This window comes from Nyctibius grandis, chromosome 19, assembly GCF_013368605.1.
Source record: "Nyctibius grandis isolate bNycGra1 chromosome 19, bNycGra1.pri, whole genome shotgun sequence".
Classification (NCBI taxonomy): domain Eukaryota; kingdom Metazoa; phylum Chordata; class Aves; order Nyctibiiformes; family Nyctibiidae; genus Nyctibius; species Nyctibius grandis.
The window spans coordinates 3563007-3584019 of record NC_090676.1 but is presented as its reverse complement, the minus strand read 5'-3'; the positions used below and the strand labels follow the sequence as shown (position 1 = coordinate 3584019).

Sequence of the window (21013 nt, the reverse complement as noted above, 5' to 3'; positions counted from 1 at the left end):
AAGAAGAAAAAAAAGCTCTAAACTGTATTGTGTGTGTGGTGAAGGGCTAGTAATATGCTGCTGTTAAGAAATAAATAAAAAATAAAATACTGTTGGTAAAACTTGTGCTATCTTCTGTAAAGAAGAAAGGAAGAATTATAATTGAGGTTCAGACTTGGAAATGAGGGGTTTTTTATTAAAGCTTAATGCTGGCTATTATTTGCCTTTAGTGGCAAAGTCTTGCTTTCATTTTCTGTAAAATGCAGATAATTTAATAGCAACTTGAGAAGTAATGCTTTTAACGCCCTTTGAAAGGTGAAATATCTTCTGTGGATTATTTTTATTGTTATTTTATTTATTTTAATGGAAAACTTATCCTAAAGAATTGAAGTGGAAAATGTTTTTCTAGTCAGAAACAAATTACTGTAAAAGTATGCTTTCAAGATAGGGAGCCAAAAGTCTTTGCAATCCAGTGTTGTTTCTAGAAAAGCAAACATGAATCACTTCACACTTGAGCAGTGTATCAAATAGTACTTTTCTTTGAACTAATAAGGATGAATGGTTATTTATAAGAGCCTTATATGGTTTTAGTGGTGAAATAAAACGCTTGGAAGTATTTTAATAGAAAAAAAAGAAATCCTTTCAAAGATTTCAAACAATTTTAAAGTCTTCCACTTAAATGTGGAAATCCTGTAAGAGGTGAAATGAGAAATGCTGGCAATGGTGAGTGCAGAGTGTTTAATGTAGAATCACAGGATTGAAAAGAGAATAATGGGACGCATGAAAGCTGAAGGAATGGAAGTAGCATGGTAGATACAAGTGGGTAAGGTAGACTTAGACATGGTTGGTTGGAAATTCCTATCAGGAATAAAGAGAGGGGACATCCACTTCTAGAATGTGAATCTGTCCTAAAGAGACCCCTGGTTTTTGTTGTAGTGGATTTCATTTCTCTGGCTTAGAAGTTTCCTGCTTCTGACGCTGTCCCCATCACATCCAAAAGACACGCTCATGTGATGGAATTGCATGCTGAATGGTTGGGAATCATCCTCCTGGCAGATGGTTTGACCCTGACTAGATGATGATTACGCTTGTAAACATGCAGGGTGGACTGTGTTATGTAGGTGATGAATCAAGTGAGTGACCAGTGAAGAGTTTCCATGGAGAGAAGTTTCTTTGCGTTCAGAGGTTATTAGCATTGCTGATTAGTTGGGCACTTGACATCCTTACTTCATGAATGAGTACTCCCCTTGGGAATCTCTTGGAAATGTTACCTGTGGTCTCAGTTCTTGACAGCAGAGCATCTGCTTTTTCTCAAGTACAGGACGTAGTCTTCTCTGAGACTGGATCAGGTAAAGTGGTCAGTCCTCTGGTGGATTTCAGATTCTTTGAAAGTTTGTGAGATGGGGAGCACAGAGCTTTGATCACCTGCCTCTAGCCTATGTCACCTCGTGTTTGTTCATCTCATCGCAGACTTGTTAAAGACTGTGTGCCGTCAGGTTCTGCTGTGTCAGAACTGTATCCTTCATTCATTCTATCAGGTATCTATATTTGCCAAAGTGTTTTGTGAAAGGATTGCCACAGAACAGGAAAATGCTGGACTAGTTACCAGGGTAATTTATTTTTGACAAACATGAATAGTTTAGTTTTGCTTTTTTAAATATTAACCCGCAGTTCTACGTGGAAATCCCCTGTTCTGTGCCCACGAGGTTAATGTGGCCCAGTGTATTTGTGAGGATATTGCCCTTCTGTTTCCTATTGCTTGGCGGCTGTTCACTGTAAACTATTGCTTTCACCTGGGGAGGAGGAAGTGAGGTATCTGCTGCTCAATTTATGTGTTTTCATAATGTCTGGATCGAACTAAATCAGCAGATTCTGCCATCATGTTTAAGTATTGTGGATGTTGTGAGAGGCCAGCCTGCCTCCTGTTGGAGCCCTGCGATACGGCTCCGTGCTGTGAAGATGGACTTGTTTTGAAAAGTGGAGAATGATAATTTCTGACAAAGGAAAAATTACCTCTCACTTCACTTGCTGTCTGCACTTTCAGCATGTTTATCCTTATTCTTCATGCCCTTGTTAGGTCTGAAGGTTCTCAGTACTATGCTGTTTGATTCCCCTTCTGTCTCGAGTGACAAGGCTTAATGAGTATGTAAGGAAGTTGCTGACTGTAAAAAGGGGTGGTTTTGTGTCTTTGTATATGACTCAGGGAACAGTGTGCCTCTTGGCTCCCTCACAGGTGGATGTATAGCGTAGTCTGAGTGGACTTCTTTCATTTGCAGGATGTGGAAGAAGAAGGCTAAGAAAACTAGAGTTACTGGCAAGTCACTTTTCTTTAAGCTCTTGAGATAGATTAATGTTGGCACCCAACTTAAGTATTTGATTTTGAAAATTTAAGACTTTTTAAAAGCTTTTGTTTCACCCTTAACACACATCAGTTGGGACTTTTAAGTTAATTTTTGATATTTTATTTCTGTTTGTAGTCCCCTATCCCCCTTTTAAAATCCCCATTTTTATCCTCACTCCCAGTGGCTCTTCACTATAAAAACTGTCCTGTAAGTAAAACTTACCTATTCGGTTTTCCAAGTTCAAGGCTTTAGTGGCAGCTGGAGAAAGACTCTCTTTGTAACTTAGAAAAACTACAAAAAATCGTTTCAGTAAACTGTTTTTATTCCAAATCAGTACTTCCTCTGTGAAGAACATTCTCTGGATAGTTCTTCACAGAACTGTAATACTTAGAACTTTTGAAACTTTCTCCATGGGCTTGTAGTAGACAAGCCAGCTGATACTCAAGATTGAAAGTACAGTTGAAAGTCTAGTGATTATCTAGCTGTGTACCCTGGTGGTTTTGTGTTGTTTTTTAAAGTGATTAGGTAGAGATGCACTCTAATAAAGCAGAATTTACACTTCTGACGTATCTTATTTTTCTGGAGCAGGGATTTAATTTTTGTTGTTTGTATGCAAGACACTTGTTTGAATTGGCATTTATTTACTTACCAGTGATATATTGTTCTCCATAAATAATATCTATACCTAAACCTAAATTCCTGTTGTGCTGTACAGGAACAGGGTAAAACAATTCTGAATCATGGAGAAACAGAAAGGCTGGTGTGGATAAAAACAAGGAACATTTGATAGGATTGGCAAGGTTTCAGGTACAACGTAAAGCTGTAATTCCAGTAACATTTTTCATAACTGTTCCTCTATAAGCCAGTTGACTATTCCTGTTATGAAGCTTTACTTTTACATTTAGGTGTGTTTATTTCATTGAAGTGCCCATTAAATGTGATGCTGTTCCTTATGTTGTGTGCGTGTGTGTGATCAGCTTTCCAGGTGAGGGCAAGTGTACCAGAAAGCTCATCTGTTTTTTCCAACTTCATGAGTCAAACTAATAAAAGTTGTTCCATTATGCCTTATGGTGCTTGCCTTTTCCATCTCCTTGTACTGTAACAGGCTCCAAAAAAGCTAATATGTGGTTAGAAATGCCATTTCTAAAGGATAAATATTTTGTTGTGCGTTGACTGAAGATAGGCCTGTGGCTTTTTAAGACAGGTGTTTCAGGGTAATCTTCATTTTAATGACCTGAACATATATATGACTATCATACTTCCTGATTAAGTACGAAGACTGCTAAGGTGTGGTTATTGCTATATAATTACAAGCTTGTGACATCAAAATGTAGGAGATGGTTTAATACATGACATCACCCATTACACTTGCTATTTACCAAATAAGATCATATTGGTGGTACTTCCACGTGCAGTTTTGAATGTTATTGTCATGGTCTTGATCAAAAAATGGTCTTGATTAAAAAATTAGACTAGTCATTAGACTAAAATCTTGGATTGTTGGCTTAGTCCAACTTGTACTTAAGGCTGCTTGATTACAGGAGCTTGTGTTCCTGTAGATTCCTGTTGGTTTAACTTTTTTATGGTTAAAGCTGTTCAAAGCACGTTGTTACTGGGGGTGCTGGCATTTAGTTACAACGGTGTTTCCAGTCGCTACCTACCGAAGTGAATGGAAATGGAGCCACTGACTGTAGGTCACGCTTTGGGTCGCTTGCAGAGCTCAAGGAATGATTCATCTTGGTGTCCACAGGTTCTTGCTGTAACCATTAGGGAAGTGTCATATGGTTTGCACATGTGGGTGGCAAAAAGAAGTCAGATATCCTACGTTTCTGTTGCTCTAGTAGTCTGGATGTTTGCTGCTGGATTGTGAAATGGCTGTTTTCTCTTGTTTTTTTTTGCTCCTTGCCTGTTAGCAGTATAAGTAGGCTAAGTTAAATTTTTTTTAAGGTCTTTGAGGAAAACTACATAACTGAACAAAATTACTGTAATCACACTGCAGCTCTGAAGAAGAGACAATACAACTAATCTCATTAGGAGCTACTGAAGAACTTGTAAGATTCTAAATGGGTTTTATATTCAGCAGTGTTGAGAATGCTTGATTCTAATGCAATATTTGGCTCTAAATACTCTTGGAAATTAGGTCACTTAATAAAGGGTTTTCACTCTGATGTTCTTGAAAATAACCTGGTATAAGTGTACTTAACGCTGTGAGGGTTACAAAATGTGAGTGGCACTTTGTGGCTCCTAAGAAAACTGTTGCCTTATGGTTTTTGTACAGGCTTTGATTCTGACAATTCTTCGGGAGACTTTTCAGAAGCAAATCATAAAGTTGCAGAAATGCTTGATCTAGATCCACACCAAAGCAATAGGACTGAAAAGCGTAACGGAGAGACAGAGATTCAAGAAAATGGACTTAAGAGACACAGGTAAATACGTAGTAAAAGAGAAGTGAGTACGTACTGGCTCACTGTCTTTTGGGGCATTACTGTTGTCATTGGAAGAGGCTGTTTCTCTGGAATTGAAAAGACATTTCACTTGTCTGCTTCCTATGTCAGCTCTAGACTTTGCTTCCTTTATAAATTAATTCAGTACCTACAAATGAAAATGTCTTGTTGTTTAAGGGGCTGATACTGAAAGTTGTTTCTTTTCCAATTACAGGACATCACTACCTGCCCCAATGTTTTCTAGAAGTGATTTTAGTGTATGGAGCATATTAAAAAAATGCATTGGACTGGTAAGTTAGCTTGGATGAAACGCCCTGATGTTAGGTCTCCTAACTTCAACTGGTTAATTTTATTGCTAAAATCACAGAATAAAACCTGGTGCATTTTGTGTTTTTTTTTCTTTAGGCAACATAATCTTAAACTGCAGCTCTCTAAATCTCAACATTCATTTACTAATGGTACTATTTGCTTACTTGCTTTAGCTGTTGGAGCATGTGGATTTGCATTTCTAATGCTGTCCTATAAGAACTAGACTAAAGCCATTAGAAATATAGTCAAATACAGTCTGTTTAACACAATGCTCTCTTCTCTGCTTTTTTATTCCTTACTTAGCAAAATGTGATTTAGGGCTTTATTTTGGTGTGTTTTGTGTTATCTTTTTTCTCCTCTGTAATTTAAGTGGTTTGTGCCAAAAAATTGCTTTCATCTGATTGACAGAATAGAAAAGTTTCAGATCTGTTGGAGTTTCTTAGAGAGCCAAGTGTAAGCTTGGGGTATTAACGGTGCGGCATAATTGTATCATAAGATTTACTCGTGGACTCAGAAACAGAAATTTTCCCCAGGTCTTCTACTATATCCAACCAAACTTGGCTGTTTAATTAAAAAGTTGCACTCATGACTGAGCACTAAAGCATCATTTAAGACCTGGGGAATTGGAAATCTCTGTGTGAACTTCATGTCTGTCTCGTATCCACATATGAAACATTCTGATGCAAATAACAGGTTGCTTAAGTAAAGCCACTAAACTTTTTGTTAGAGCAATCCAAATCCTATTCTTTATGTAACTGTTCCTTTTAAAAAATAATTTGTGGTTACTTCAGTAAATAGCTAGATTTTATGCAAATAGGTATGTGAGAATTTCAAAGGAATGTGTGGTACTTAAACATCAGTAATGAACTGGTTGGCACATTGTTGCTGTTATCTATGGAAATTTTAACCTCTTCTATTTTTTGTAGACCACAGGATAGAAGGTAACATTTTTCTTGAATTTACTAGGTTAGCTGGATGAGTTTTTGATGTTTATATTCTTTCAGATTGCTAATAGAGTTCTGCAGGGCTTCTAGCCCCTTTCAGCTGTAGCACTTAGAGGTCTGCTGTAGGCTTGCCAAATGTGTTTTGATTAGTGCTACAAATAAACTAACCCACAACTTATTTTCAAAATTCTTGTTGTTGTCAGTTGTTAACTTAGTGTTGCGTCTAAGAAATTAACTTATCCTTTTGTTACCTAGGAGCTGTCCAAGATTACGATGCCTATTGTCTTCAATGAGCCATTGAGTTTCCTTCAACGGATAACAGAATATATGGAACATGTATACCTCATTAATAAGGCTTGTAGTCATGCAGACCCTCTGGAAAGAATGCAGGTAACAGCTATCACCTTCTGGTTAGTTTAGAAGAAGTTTTTCTCTCCCAGAGTCTTTCATTTTAAGACAATTTCTCACTTGAGTGCATTTCTTTCTCTGGGGCTATCATAAGAATGCCCATATTTGCCTGTCTAGACAAGTTTCTTGTTTCATTTGGCTGTATCAGATATTTGTGACACTTTCATACTTGATGCTGTGCAGAGTTTGAACCAAAAGTCTAGCGCAGGAAAGTGCCACAACTGATGATGCCCAAGGACCCTCAGCCCTTTTCAGGGCTGCTTTAACTGTGACTCCTCTTGTGGCTTTGTGTTGTGAAGATGAAATCTTGGCTTTAAGTCACCCTAAATTGATTTGTTGAGCGGCTCCACAATTTTTAAGTTACTGGATGAAAAATTGTTTTGACAGAGACAAGCTTTACCACTCTCTTCTTCTCCAGAACTGGTTGTGGTTGGGAGTAGAATATAGTACCTGGTTGGTCTCACAACAGGGAACTGAATATGGTGAAACCAAGCCTGTGTACATTAGGTACTGGTATTGCTCATAGCTCTGGTTTTACCTAAATGAAACTGAAGTGTGTATCTTGTATTCTCTGTTTGTGTAGTACATAGCCCTACTTATCAGGCTGCAGGAGCTTCTAAGTGTCATTTATACCTGGTATGATTAAAAAAATCTCATCTATGTTAGAAATAATGCTTGCCTGACACTAGGAAAAGCAAGACTCTGTTTCCAACGAGCTGAGTGTGGAGTACAGTCAAAATAGAGGAGAAATAGATTTAAAAAACCAGGCTGTCCTCTTGGAGGTAGGTGCAGAAGCATGGGACAGAGTGTAACCTGACAAAATTTACTACAGAAAAGAATTCCTTTTGGAAATGAGATTCTTAGGAACTGCTTATATTTCCTTACTTCTATATCGCTTATCCTATGACTTACAAATGTTTTGGCTTTAAGCAATATATAGCGCTTTCTTTTTGGAAGAATAATGAAATACTGTAATGTGCAACAAATATATTAAACTTACAGTTTTAATGTATTGTTCTCATGACAATGTGTTCTTAATTTGCTTATAGGCTGTAGCTGCTTTTGCAGTTTCTGCTGTAGCTTCTCAGTGGGAGAGAACTGGCAAACCATTTAACCCGCTGTTAGGAGAAACCTATGAATTAACCAGGTAATAATTACTTTAAATTGGGAGCTGGGGCTATTTGTGTTCTTGAGTTAGCAGACTCTCATACTAGTTTGGTTGTTTATTCCGTGAAATAAAAAAAAAAGTCTGCTAAAATATATTTCTGAGGATAGCTAAAATTCTTTCACCCAAACTGTCTCAAAATCTTTGAGAAGTTGTTATAAAAGCTAATGATTTTATTTCTAGGTTTAGGCAGAATATTCTTTGAATTATGGAGAGAAAAAATGGTCTATGTTCTTCCACCACAGACATTTTCTGACCAGAGACTATTAATTAATTTAAATAGTGTTTTGCTGATCATATCAGAGGAGTTAGTTTGAAGAACTTTGGGCTTGCTTAAATAAATGGGTAATAAGTCTGCAGTGGAGAGAAGACTTTTCAGTCAGACCTTCTCCTGCTGCCCAAAGAGTTTTGGTATTTTCAAGAGTTAGTTCAGTGAAACTTCTTCAGATGCCTTTCTGGGTAGAAAGTCGTTTAGGTGTTTGAATGTGGGTTGATTTTGGTTATGAAGAGAAGGTGTTCAGAGTACAATTTCTTTCATTTCATTAATTGTAAATATGTCATGGAATTAGAAAAGGAAAAGTCTCACCTTCAGTTTAATCTAAAAATCCTTCAAACTTTTTTAAAGTATCAAGTAACTCTTTTCTCTTGTAACATTTAAAAAAAATTTCTGTTTAATGCTTTTTTTTTTGTTGTTGCTAGGGAGGATTTAGGATTTAGGTTTATATCTGAGCAAGTCAGCCACCACCCACCTATTAGTGCATTTTATTCTGAAGGCCTCAATAAGGACTTTATTTTTCATGGATCAATCTATCCCAAACTAAAATTCTGGGGAAAGAGTATAGAAGCGGAGCCTCGGGGAACAATTACTTTGGAGCTTTTGAAGTGAGTATAAGTACATACCTTTTTTTGTGTTGGTCTCCTTAACATTTACTTGAATAAAGAAGATAGGTGATAATCATCCTGTTGGCTCTTCATAGGTGATTATCTGAAAACCTCTTGCCAAAGAGGTTGTAAGAATTTATTTACAAGTTAATTTTCACTGCTTAATTTCAGGGCTTTGTTTTTTTAAGTTATGCCGTGCTTGTATAGCTGTAGCAATTTGATGCAGTTTTTCTGCTACGAAAATTAGCATTTCTTAATGGCATGCTACTGAAAGCTAGTTCTGTGAAGGCATGTAAAAACAGAGAAGTAAAATTCTATTACTGGGCTATTCAAGCTCTTCTCGCTTTTAAATATTGTTGTTGGTTTTGATTGTGTGCGTATGTTTGTGTGGAAGGAACTGTGTATTCAGAATAGCTGTTCTATGTGACAAGGGAACGTGAGAAACTTGTCAGGATTGCCTTGTCACCTATTTAACACTTCCTGTGTATGATCACCTTCCTGTTAAAATCAAGAATCTCCAGATTACTCCTAGGCTTGTCTCTAATTGTGCACATCTCTCATAAATTATGTGACTTTCCGTAAGCTGGTTTGTGCCCTGGTGGCACAAAGACTCTTGAGCTTTCCCAAGTAGGGCACAAGGATGCACTAGATAATAGTCGCAGAAGAAGCATTCTGCAATTGAATACTTAAAGGTGCTTTTATAAAAGCTTTCCTCAGGCCGAACTTTGAGGTTGTTTTGAAATATCTGCTTATGAAACTTCTAGACATTTGGTTTCAATAAAGAGTCAGCTTGCCTGCCATATCAAGCATTGACTTTTCCTGTGGTTTCTTTTGAAAGTATCGTTTATTTGTCGAGCTGCTGGCATCTAATATTCCAAAGCTTTTAAAAGTATGAACTGGTCTTGGTATAAATGGTGATGGAAATAGAGGAAATTTCTTCTGAATGTAGAAAGAACTCTATGGATGTTAGTGGAGAATGCAGATGTAAATAAAGTTTGTTGCTAGAGAGAGAGACTTTATTTAGAAGGCTATTAAAATTCTTGCTCTGCCTAATCAAATTACAGGGCACAGATTTAAACTGGAGTCTAAACGATTAAAGCATGCGTTGTAAATGATTGCTTCAAGTTAGCAGCAGAAGTTGAAATCAAATTTTGAGCCTCTCAGTGTTGATTCATACCATTCTGTTGGTTTGAGTAGTCTGGGAACTGCTCAGGGCTTGAGTGAACAAGGAACTGTTTAGGAAGCAAAACTGCAAGTCAGTGTTAAGTACTGCATTTACGTTAACCCTGACTATGTTTTCAAAACATACATTAGAAAACACACTTCTTCCTCACTTCTCCAGCACAAAGAAGTGTTTCAATTTATCAGCACTGTCCATGAGTGTCTTGTGTTTTGTCCTATGCTATACAGCTTTTGGTGTCAAGTAGTTCATGAATAAAAATGTGTGCTAAGGCTGGTGGGATGAATCTGGGGGTTGAAGAGTCGTCATTGTTCTAAAGTATGCTTGAAGACAATTTGCTGTGGAAAATAGTCAGACTTCAATGATCTGTTCTTTTCTGTCCTGGAAAATGACGGACTGGTTGGAAACAAACAGGAGTGTTCTCTGCGTACTTACTGGGAATAGAAGTACAAGGCATTTGGTACAAAGAGGACACTGCTTGTTTCTGTATTTTTTTGTATTTATTTTAATACAAAATTTGCAAACTTTCCTAAGACGGATTGATTGGCAACCAGGTAACTTCAGCATTTCTTTTACCAGCGTGGAAAGATGCGTGAGAACAGATGGCTTTGACTCTGCCCAGCTAGCGATAATAGGAATCCTGTTGTTTATAATTTTGGCTACTTTTAGAATAATGTCTTTTAAGGATTTAGAATTTGTTAATTCATCTTTGTAAAGCTTTTTACAAAACATTAGAAACAAAATGCAACTAAGTGGAAAATTCTTCAATTCTAGGACTTTTAACTCCTTCTCAGTAAATCTCTGGGAAAATGATGGAATTGAGTAATAAATTGGATTTTTAAATGTCATGTTTATGAAGCTTGAGTATAGTGCTATTGTGTCCCACTGGTGTTAAATAACCAACCAAAAAAACCCCAAACCACACACACACAATTGCCTTCAGTGCCACTGGAGCAGGCCTCGTATACCGACGCGGAAACTCGCGGCATATTTGTGGAAACCACTCATGCAGTTTGCTGCCTCGTTTTGCCCTCTATAGGTTCAAAGGTCTTTACCACCCAGTGTTTGTAAAAGGAAAAATTGTTTAAGTGGGTTAGTCTGACCAAGCCTCGAGGAGGAGTGTCTTCATATCAAGCCTTTGTCAGAACTGGTAGTGACTAACTCTCTGCTGGAAGGCTCAAATACTTATGCTCAGTGCTTTTTTATCACAAAAAGGTACTCTCCAGATTATGATAGAGACTTACAAGAAAGAGCTTTAGGGAGAAGTTTGCAGTGCTGCTGCAGTAGTTGAATAGAAGACACTGTTACGCATTAGTTTGTCAGTCTGGTTCTCCTGCAAGTATTATGTTTTATCACATACACCTTTAAAAGTGCAAAGGAAAAAGATTAATTCCTGAACTGCTGTTTATGTGGGCTGGAATTTGTAATCAAAAGCACAGCTTACTATTTCAACTCTGTGAGAAGGAAGAAGAATAAAGGGGATATCACTTTATTAACTTGCACTAATGTTTAGATACAACACATGGTTGGCTTATAAAGAAAAGTCTGTTTCTTTTCTGTTTTGAAGTTAACTGCTGGGTATTCATAGGAGTGCTAAATATTTAGCCCTGCCATGAACAGAATTGAAAACAGGCTTACATTCAATCTCAAACTCAAGAAAATTATTTATTTCTCTGTTTTCTTTACAGACATAATGAAGCTTACACATGGACAAATCCCACCTGTTGTGTACATAATGTAATTATTGGTAAACTGTGGTTAGAACAATACGGAACAGTAGAAATTGTAAATCACAGGTAATGCTAATCATGGAACTGAGGGTTGGCTTATAGGGACTGGTGCATGGTCACTTCTGTTACAAAGTGGAGAGTTTTGATTTTTGTCAGATTACACGGGAAGCTTTTGTTTTGTAGGTCCAAAGTCTTGCTCTCCCCCCAGCTTCTGACAAAAATTCATTGGACTGGGCTTAGTATCTTAATAATATTAATGAAAAGGCACAGGGCTAGATGGCTTATGGGATACAAAGATCTTATGTTTGTGAGTTACTCATTCAAATTCAGCCTTGTTGACAGAGAAGAGAAATTAAATTTAACTCCAGAACCATTAAATGGAATAATTGTTGGAGGCTTGCATGAAACTCAGAAGTATGGTCATGTTTTCGGTTGGCTTTCACAGGCTGATGTATTCATGTGCACATTGAATTCTTTTTTGTCATTTTTGTGGAATTTTAAAATTTCTGTGCTTTTTTTAATGTCCTGGTCAGATAATAAACCATAGGTAAAGAACAATAATCATATAAATAACTACCCCCCAGCTAACTGTAACTGTATGAAAAAAGCTAAATAAGGTAAAAAAGTAAACTTACTAATGTATTTAGGACCTTGCTTCTTTAAGCATGTACTTATTTCCTCTGCAGTACCGGAGATAAATGTGTCCTTAATTTTAAACCGTGCGGGCTGTTTGGGAAAGAGCTTCACAGAGTGGAGGGATACATTCAGGACAAAAAGTAAGCGATAAAAGCCTCTTGGCCTCTCTGTTTCTGAGCACTGTGGCATTTCTTTAGTGCTGGCGTAGCGACCACAACTGATGTGACTGCAAAGTTGTTAGCAATGCTAACTCATTTCTGTTCTCTGTGTCAGTATTAAACCCCTTGATTCTAGGATGATAATTTTAAGCATTATTAGAAAAATTCTCAGTCCAGTCTTTGGAAATAAAGATATCCAGGGAGAATGCAGAGTAGTTGCAACTGATTTCACTGTTGTACAGTCACAATTCCAGTCTTCAGTTTAAAATAATGAGAATATGGTTAGTAGAAATTTTTAATCAAACCCAAGTCTGTTTTGTGGTTCTGAGTCTCTATATTGTAAACTATTGGCTTTATTGCACCCACACTCATTGTAACAGTGGCAAAAGCATGCGACTAAGTCAGGAGGATGTGTTCTGCAGGACTGAATGCCAGAAAGACACGAATAAGCTGAAACCTTTTCTTTGTATTATCAAATATCCGACTTCCAAGAAATCTGCAAAGAAATGTAAAATACAACAAAGAAGGAAGCTGAGTATTTAATATAGATCAGAATCTGCATGACTTGGCTTAGAAAGCTTTAGAAGAAGCAAAAGCTAAGTCTCCTTTGCTTTCTCTGCAGCAGAAAGAAGCTGTGCGTGATCTATGGCAAGTGGACAGAATGCTTATGGTGCACTGATCCCACCACGTACGAGACTTACAAAAAGAATGAAAAGAGAGGTGGTGAGCAGAAGAAATTGAAGCCGGTAAGATTAAGGATTTTGTAGGGAGAAGAGATACTGAAATACGAGAAATGAAAGGAAAACATCATCTTTATGGAAATGGTCAAGTGGTGGTGAATGGAGGGTTAAAACAGTCTGTCTTTTGGTAGGGGTCGGATGGGAGCAGTGTTAGTCCCATGTGCAGGCATTGCACTGTGAACTTGTGCAGATTTCAGCGTGAGCTGCTGGTATTGAAGAGAGCTCATAGGAATGGCGTTTGCTTAGAGATTTGTCAAAGAGAAGTCGTCAAATAATCAACCCCCAAGCTGATGGTGTCCCGTCCTTGAATGAGAAAAGTGGCTCTACTGCCAAATCCAGATGTAAAAATACTAGGATTTGGGCATTAAAATATATATATATATATATATATATATATATATATATATATATATATATATAAAAATAAAACATGTTTTTAAAGTCAGTTCTGCAGCCTTTCAGAATTTATGATATAGACAGCCTTGACAACAAAGGGGTCTGGAAACATGCAGAGTTTTTTCATCACATGTAAGCAGTGTCAGGCAAGTTACCACCAAAGCCTCAGTATTATATGGAAAATGCAAAATGTTGTATGGTGCAGCAGAGGACTATTGGGTTTCCTGATATCAACAGGGTCTTGCAGACCCTGGTTGCTCTTTGGAAATCAAAATGATAAGTTAAACAGAAGCTAATCACTCTTAACGTTAAGAGGCTCAAACTTTTATTAAAAAGTATTCACATCAGAAGAATCTAGAGCAACAACAGGCCTTGGTTTTGGCTCTGGATTCCATCACGGTACAGGCTTATATTTTGAATTTTTTTTTAAATAAAGGTTCTGTTCATCTTATGAAAGTCGGCTCTTTCTTTCCTTCCTTCCTGTTGAATCTATATTTAGATGGGGAACTGTCTAAGAGTAAACCAGATGTTGACATGGAAAGTAGCCTAAAAAAGTGTTTTTAAATAACGAATACTTAAACCAAATGATTGAAATTAGACTCTTGACCATATGGAGCTGTTTTCTAGTGTATAAAACAGGCCCTGTTTAACTTAATAGGGTATTTTTGAATAAAATAAATGAGTCATGTCAGAGGGGGCAGAAAGGAAAAAGAAAGGGGGTGGGAGTGAGAGGCAGGAGGAAAACTGTGATACTGTCACTTGAGGATGTTATTGCCTCAAACTTCCCTTCTGGTTATTGTGGTTTTAAATGGTTTCTCATGGTGAAATCCTCTGAAATTCCATAATGTAGTGGCCTGTGTCCTACAACAGTCAGATTCTTTCAGATTCTGAGAGCAGCCTCGTGAAGAATACTGCATTGGATTTTATATATGCATTATAGCAGTGCATCTGGTAACAAAGGAACTTGGAAGGAAAGACACTGTATTTATAAACTTAAGTACGCAGTCTTCATAGTGAGAAAACTGGTAGTGATAATAGTTATTAGAATCTAGATCGATTAAAAATGAGAGGAACAGTATATGGAGTGAGGAAAAGCAAACATGAGGGCTGAGGCAGAAGTACAGGAGAGTGTTTAATATCTCAAATTTGAACAGATTCTTCAACAGTCACTGTGTAACTCTAGATGAAACTGTCCAATTTCCCTTTGTTCCCCTGCCAAATGTTATCTCTGTTTCAGAGTGAAGATGTTATTAAATCTGAAAATGATGAGGCTGATGATATGCCAGAGGTTCAAGACACGGTGCAGTTCATACCAGGCAGTAAATTGCTTTGGAGAATAAATTGTAGGCCACCAAACTCATCACAGGTAACTGTTCCAGTCAGTCTGTGTATTGCTATCGCTAGTGACTTATCCAAGGGAACGTGAGTAATGTTCTGAAGCAAAGAGTGCTTAAAAAATTAAAGCTGTGATTTCCATCCTCCTCTGCCATTCCTTGTCCCTCCCCTTCAACAAAAAAAAACCCTAGTTTTGTATGAACCTAACCTTGCCTTCAGGGTAGCCAGTGGGAGAAGGTTTGACTGAGTAGCTTCTCTTGGAAGTTCTATTATATCTATTCGACATAGGGAACCTAGTGCCACTTTGCCAAAAAATAACTTGTATGTTATCTTTAATTTGCTTTTAAGATGTACAATTTCACCAGTTTTGCTGTGAGTCTCAATGAGCTAGAAAAGGGCATGGAAGCAATATTGGCTCCTACTGACTGTCGGCTGCGTCCAGATATCAGAAATATGGAAAACGGAAACATGGGTATGTGTTTGCTGGAGGAAATGCTTTCACATTAGTAAGTTTTGAGAGGGATGACTGGAGGGAGGTTGGTTGCTACGGGAGCACTGTCTTCAGCTTTTCATTGCCAGAGCAGCCTGAACTCTTTTTCTTCTCATGTTAATGAATATGCTTTTGAACAATGTATGATGTCTGTCTTCTCCCAGAAGAGTCTGGGAGAGCTAACGTGTCCAAGGTGGATCCCAAGACTGCTGTCCTGTGTTACGGTGTATTTGCATGTTTGGTAATTTGGGGGCACTGGCAGACGTACTGTCTTGCTCTGGAGTCTGTCTGGAAAGACATGTGGTGAACAAACATGCTCTGTTGCTCTGGCGTTTATCAGAAAAAACACATGGCTAAATAGTGAAAAAATCACTCTTATGCCTAATCGAAGTCCTTTCCTGCTGTTTCGGTGCAGTGTTTGTGATAGATAAACCCTCAAAATTTCAGTGTCAACTCTGTGTCTGTAGTAGCAACTTTTCTGAAATGACAGGTTTAGTTTTTTGTTGCCTGAGGTTTTCATTGTTCAGTGAGATCGTGTACAGCAAATGTTTTCTCTTGCTTTAAATGAACTATATTTCATTTCTCTGCCGTCTTTTCTGTTTTCTGCATTTTTGTTTCTGTTTTGCTGAGTAACCAATTTCTCTTGAAATGTTTGTTAGATGTGGCTAGCAAAGAAAAAGAGAGACTAGAAGAGAAGCAAAGAGCTGCTCGCAAGGAGCGTGCAAAAGATGAAGTGGAGTGGCACACACGGTAAGGGGGAAGGAAGCTGGGCATTTGTTTAGTGCTCGGAGTGTTTGGTGTACTGCTTGAAGTGTTTTTATTCGAGGCCATGTGTGTTTGATTTCCTGCATGACAGCACAATTTGTAGAGTCACTTAAAGCATTTGCTGGGTCAACAATTAAATAGTGTAGCTGGAAGCAACATTGCTGATAACTTTGTCCTAGAGAAATTATCCAATAATAAATGCTGAAACCTGTCATAATTAACTATTGTGGTAATGCTGGATTTTTTGTTTTGTTTTATTTTTTTAAAACCTACAGAGGTCATATTTTTGTTAGAATGAATAAAAGGTTAAGTCTCATCTCTTCTTTAACCAATTCCTGTCCAGCTTTTGGCAGTTGAGTAAGACATTGTGGCCTTCGAGGGCCTTTTATTTTCATACTCTTAGGACTTCTTGGCTTGGATACTTCAGAAATTGCTTTTTTGATTGCATATTCAAGTGACTTCTCAGTCATAGAATGCACCACAGAGTAATGTGTGGTTTGGCTCCTGCCCCCACTGGTTGCTTTTTGCAGATGCCAATGCTGTGCAGTCAAGCGTACGCTCACAGCCAGTTACCCCAGGTGCTTCCTTCAAAGGCAAGAGCTTTGGGATGCTCCCATGATTTCATGAAATTCAGAAGAGAAGGCATTCTCTTCCCAGAGCCTGGAGGAGCAGCTACATAATTCCAGTTAATGCCTTTGAAAATCTCTTCCAGGGAACATAAAATTGTTTTCAGTCAACGTGGCTAAAAAGCGAGCATCTGTTCATGTTCTGTGCAGAGCACAGCTCCATAGAACAAGACTCTTTCCTGTTTGGACAGGCTTACAAAAAGGATCGTGCAACTGATTTTGCATTCTTTTAAAGTAAAAATTAATTTATATCATCAATATATAATCTAGAGCATCAATGTTATTTTTATTTGGAATAGGATAGCAATTTTATAATCCATTTCATACTCCTCCTTGATTTTATGTAAGAAAAATATAAAAGAAGGTGCTTTACAAGGTGGTAATAATTGTGTCGGAAGTCTAATGCCTTATTTTTCATGTTCAGAATATTTCCTGAGAATTTTTTTCCTGATAAGAAATACCAGTGTGTTTTTACAATGTTTTGTGAAAGAAGCAAAATGGGTTGTTTTCCCTTATTAATAACTGTTCACTCTCTTTGCTTTTTTCTTTTTTTCTTTCCTTTTTCTTTTTTCTTTTTTTTTTACAGATGGTTTCATCAAGGCACTAACCCATACACTGGGACTTCAGATTGGCTGTACTCAGGTGGCTATTTTGATAGAAATTTCTCAGACTGTCCAGACATATACTGAAGTTATGGAACCAATTGCTCATCTCATCTGGACATCTAGTTACTAGATTTCATTCCAAGCCAGTTACTCTGGTTTTGTTGATAGCAAAAACCAGCTTTTCTAAGTAAATTTTAACAAAAATTCTATCAGTCAACAATCAAGGATTTAATTATCACTAATGTTGGATTGCCAAATATTTAAATACTGTTGCATTCTTTCCATAAAGCTGCACCTGAAATCACCATGTTTTCACTAATTTTCAAAAGGACCTTTGGTTCTTCCTTTTTTTTTTTTTTCCCCTAGTTTCTTTGACAGGAAAGATACCGCTGTATCTGGTAGAGCACGTAACATCCTTGAAAACTACGTAACTTAAATAAAATAAGAGATAATATCCTTGTTACTTAGTACAGTAGTGAAGAATCTGAAGTTTTTGGAACTCGGAGCAGGGATGAAAAGTTAATACGGTACCAACAGGATCAAACCTAGTACTGTCGGTACTCCCCGTGAAGAGATGCATGTGAACCTTCGTACGGTATGTAGCACTACGTGGGGACTGGAGCTCCTGGCTCCTCTCTCTCAATACGATTCAGTAATTTCAGAGACTCGGGGAAACAAAAACCAACCTGAGCTTCTCAAACTGTAGTTGTCTGTTACAGAGTCTTCACAACTTTTGGACACTGTGAGCATTAAACTGTATACCTGTGATAAAATTACATAAAGCATACGTTAGGAGAAGGGAAGGGTGCATAAAAAGTGTGCTTTTTCTGAAGTCAAATGCTGTTCTTAAAATACGAGAAGCTTCGGAAGCAATTGTAGGAATGTGGAGGTGGTTACCATGTAAAATATATTGCTTGCTACCACTTGGAGGCTTAAATCTTCTGCACTACCTTTGGCAGCTTTGGCACTCTGTATGCTTCTAGACAAAACTTTTATTTGGAAGCACTTTGGTGTGTGTATCCACACAGGTTCATGTTTTGGGGAAGTTTTGGTTTGCATGTTTTTCATTATTAGGTCATGTCTGTTTTGTATGTTGTGAAAAAGCAGAATCAATTTAAAGCTTTGGCAGAGTTATACCTATTACAAGTTTTCTGTGAGCACGTGATGTCAAAAAGTGGGATTTTTTTTTTGTTCCATATCAAACCATCAAAGCCATATAATACTAGAAATAATCAATTACTGAATTGATGCATTCATTTTCTTTCAAGTGGTACAGTTCAGGAGTAAGGGGGGAGAGAGGCTTGAAAAATCAGGTCCAGTAATTAAAACTAATCCTAATGTTGCTGCTGCTTTTATGAAAGTTTTTAATTGAGTAACCAGGCAAAAATGGAGAGCTGCTGCACTGCTGTTGAGTTTGCAGTAATGCAGAAATTGCTGGTATTATGCACCAGCAACTTGAGGCGTTCATGGAAGAACCGGTCTGACTGATGTCCAAAACATCTGTGGTTTCACCCAGAGAGGAGATTTTTGAAGTGCTTCTCTCCCAGCCACAGGATTAAAAAGCAAAAGAAAATTAACATACTCATGGAGAAACATTTTTTTTATCAAATCATGCATCTAATGATTGAATCAACTTTAAATTTTTTGGGAGATTTAGTTGTTGTCTTCATTGGAAAAATAAGAGAAGCTGTAAAACTTCAAGGCAGTAGGTAAGGGCCTAATGTGCTTGTGGCAACTTTATTCCGTTGCCAGAAACCATACTTCGTGTTGATGGCAAGTCTGCAGGACTCGCAAGCTGGGCTTGGCAGTGCGGTGCAGAGAATGGGTCTGTATTCATTCCCAGTAAGTGCACAGACACTTGACTTTTTAAAAACATTGCTGAGCCATATGGGACAGCATAAAAATACTTTTATAAAGAAACTGAACTTTAATGACTGTGCCAAGCACTGTAACCCCCTTTGCAAACTCGCTGCAAGCAGCGTAGGGAACCCTTTGTCAGGTGAGGATTGAAAGGATTCACGTATTAAGCCAGTTTAACATCTCATGGGAGTTTAAAACTTGCTTAAACTAAATAGTATGTTTAATGCTGGAGTAGTGTTTTTAAAACAATACATAGAAATAGAAATTGCCTGGATGGAAAAACTGTAGAGTAATCGCTAAAGAAATACTCTATAGGAAGTGTACAGGTTAGCATCCCTCTCGTCTAAGTTAGGATTTAAATTCAGAGACCCAAAGCCGTCTCATTATGCGAAAGCATGAAAAAATTGTAACAACGTGTTTAATCCAAACTTCAGTATAGAATCTTCATGGGATTTGAAAAGAAACTGGGAAGATTTCTAAAGAACACTTCACTAGTTACGTCTTTACCCCTTTTCCCTCTTCCTTTAGTGTAAAGTTTTTAGTAAAATTTCAGATTAGTTCCAAATCTGTTTTTTTAATTTATTGTTCTTCATTGACAACACTTACAAAATACTTCCCCCTCACTGCCGACATGTCTGTGCTGGGCTAGCTGTGGGACTCCTAGTGCTCGGAAAGTGGAAAAGTTTTATTTTCAATGCAGATCTCACCTTTACGTGTCAAAACATTAATAACTTTGCACCTTTTGAAAGAACGTCACTTTTATAACTTGATTAAACACTGTATATAAGATAACTGTGTTAGTATATGTTAATACAGCTATGTAGAGAAACCATCTAGAAATTATAATACTTAACTCCCTTTGGGCCTCTAGATGGTGACAGAGATTTTGTTAAGCGAGGCTTTTGAACCAGGGCAGCTGCCTGGTAGGGCAGGAGGATGGCTGGGGGTGACTCTGCCTTTGTTCAGCCAGCACCGGGGCTGTACTTCTTATTTTTACCATGATGCTTATTAGATGAAGGTGATTTAAATCAGAGCTTTGACCACCCCTGCCCTGCCATCGAGGCTTTTCCCCCACCCTGGGTGGACTTGGTTCCGTAGCAGCCTGGTGCCCTGCGCTGCGTCGGGCCTGGGAAGCGTGGGGTAGTAGTGGCGAGAGCGAGGGGCATGCGGCGTGGAGGTCGGGTTGGAAACCTTCAAGGTGGCTGGCGTGAGTGATGGCAGGGAGGCCAGGGGTGAGCTGGGGCAGGGGAGCGGGTGGACTTGTACTGAAAAATGTAGTGGAAGTGAAAAAGTAACTTCATAGTTGCTGTATAGCGTCTGCCTTTGTGTCTTTGAGGCAATGTCATATTGTAAATTGGGAGCAGCTTTTTCAGACATCAAGCATTTATATAATTATCGGTACCCAGATTAATGAGGACAGGAAGCACGTACCCTAAATTACCCAGAAAAAAACAGAATTAGCTGTATGTATTCCTGTGTAATAACTAAAAAGAATGTCAGTAAATTTTTTGCCAGAAAATGTTTTTTAAAAACAAAATCAAGAAGGGGGGAGGCAGCTGCTCTGCACACTCCTGTTGGGAATAAACCTGCTGCCTTGCTGGGCCCTGCACCGACCGTGGGCGCTGGTGACACGCTGCAGCTCCAGCTCCTCCGAAACACCCGAGATTTGGGTCATCTGCACCACAAAGCAATACCTACAGTCGGTAGAGGTAAATCTGCCCCACGCCTGCTGTGACCCCGGGCAGGTCTGACAGTTCCCGTCCCGCCTGGTGAAGCCCCTTCATGCCCCGCACGTCGCAGCAGAGAGAGCCCTCAGTGAAATGGATTTATTTTTGTAATATTTAATAGCCGCCGCTCCCCCTCCCCGTTGCCAGCCCTGGTCTGTACAGGTCTGCGGACACAACTGTTACGCGGTAACGCTGTAAATGGCAATAAAGGTGGTTTTGGAGACGAGCCGGGCTGCGGCCTCTGCTTGGCGGGGGGGGCGGGGGCGCCGCCATCTTGCGCCGCCGTGACACA

At 38.4% G+C, this 21013-nt stretch overlaps 1 protein-coding gene across 2 annotated transcripts in view; it reads left to right on the top strand.

Annotated features, from left to right (window-relative positions):
* The window catches only part of OSBPL2 (oxysterol binding protein like 2), a 35158-nt gene extending 14211 nt beyond the window's left edge, over nucleotides 1-20947 (top strand). For both annotated transcript variants that reach the window (XM_068416310.1, XM_068416311.1), the window contains 12 exons: nucleotides 4600-4747; nucleotides 4980-5055; nucleotides 6274-6408; nucleotides 7476-7573; nucleotides 8291-8473; nucleotides 11342-11449; nucleotides 12070-12159; nucleotides 12800-12923; nucleotides 14551-14679; nucleotides 14997-15120; nucleotides 15798-15888; nucleotides 17116-20947. In XM_068416310.1, coding sequence (XP_068272411.1) covers nucleotides 4600-4747; nucleotides 4980-5055; nucleotides 6274-6408; nucleotides 7476-7573; nucleotides 8291-8473; nucleotides 11342-11449; nucleotides 12070-12159; nucleotides 12800-12923; nucleotides 14551-14679; nucleotides 14997-15120; nucleotides 15798-15888; nucleotides 17116-17218 — 1409 coding nt within the window. In that variant the 3' untranslated portion in view covers nucleotides 17219-20947. The remainder of the gene's footprint in view (nucleotides 1-4599; nucleotides 4748-4979; nucleotides 5056-6273; nucleotides 6409-7475; nucleotides 7574-8290; nucleotides 8474-11341; nucleotides 11450-12069; nucleotides 12160-12799; nucleotides 12924-14550; nucleotides 14680-14996; nucleotides 15121-15797; nucleotides 15889-17115) is intronic.
* Nucleotides 20948-21013: the final 66 nt, after the last annotated feature.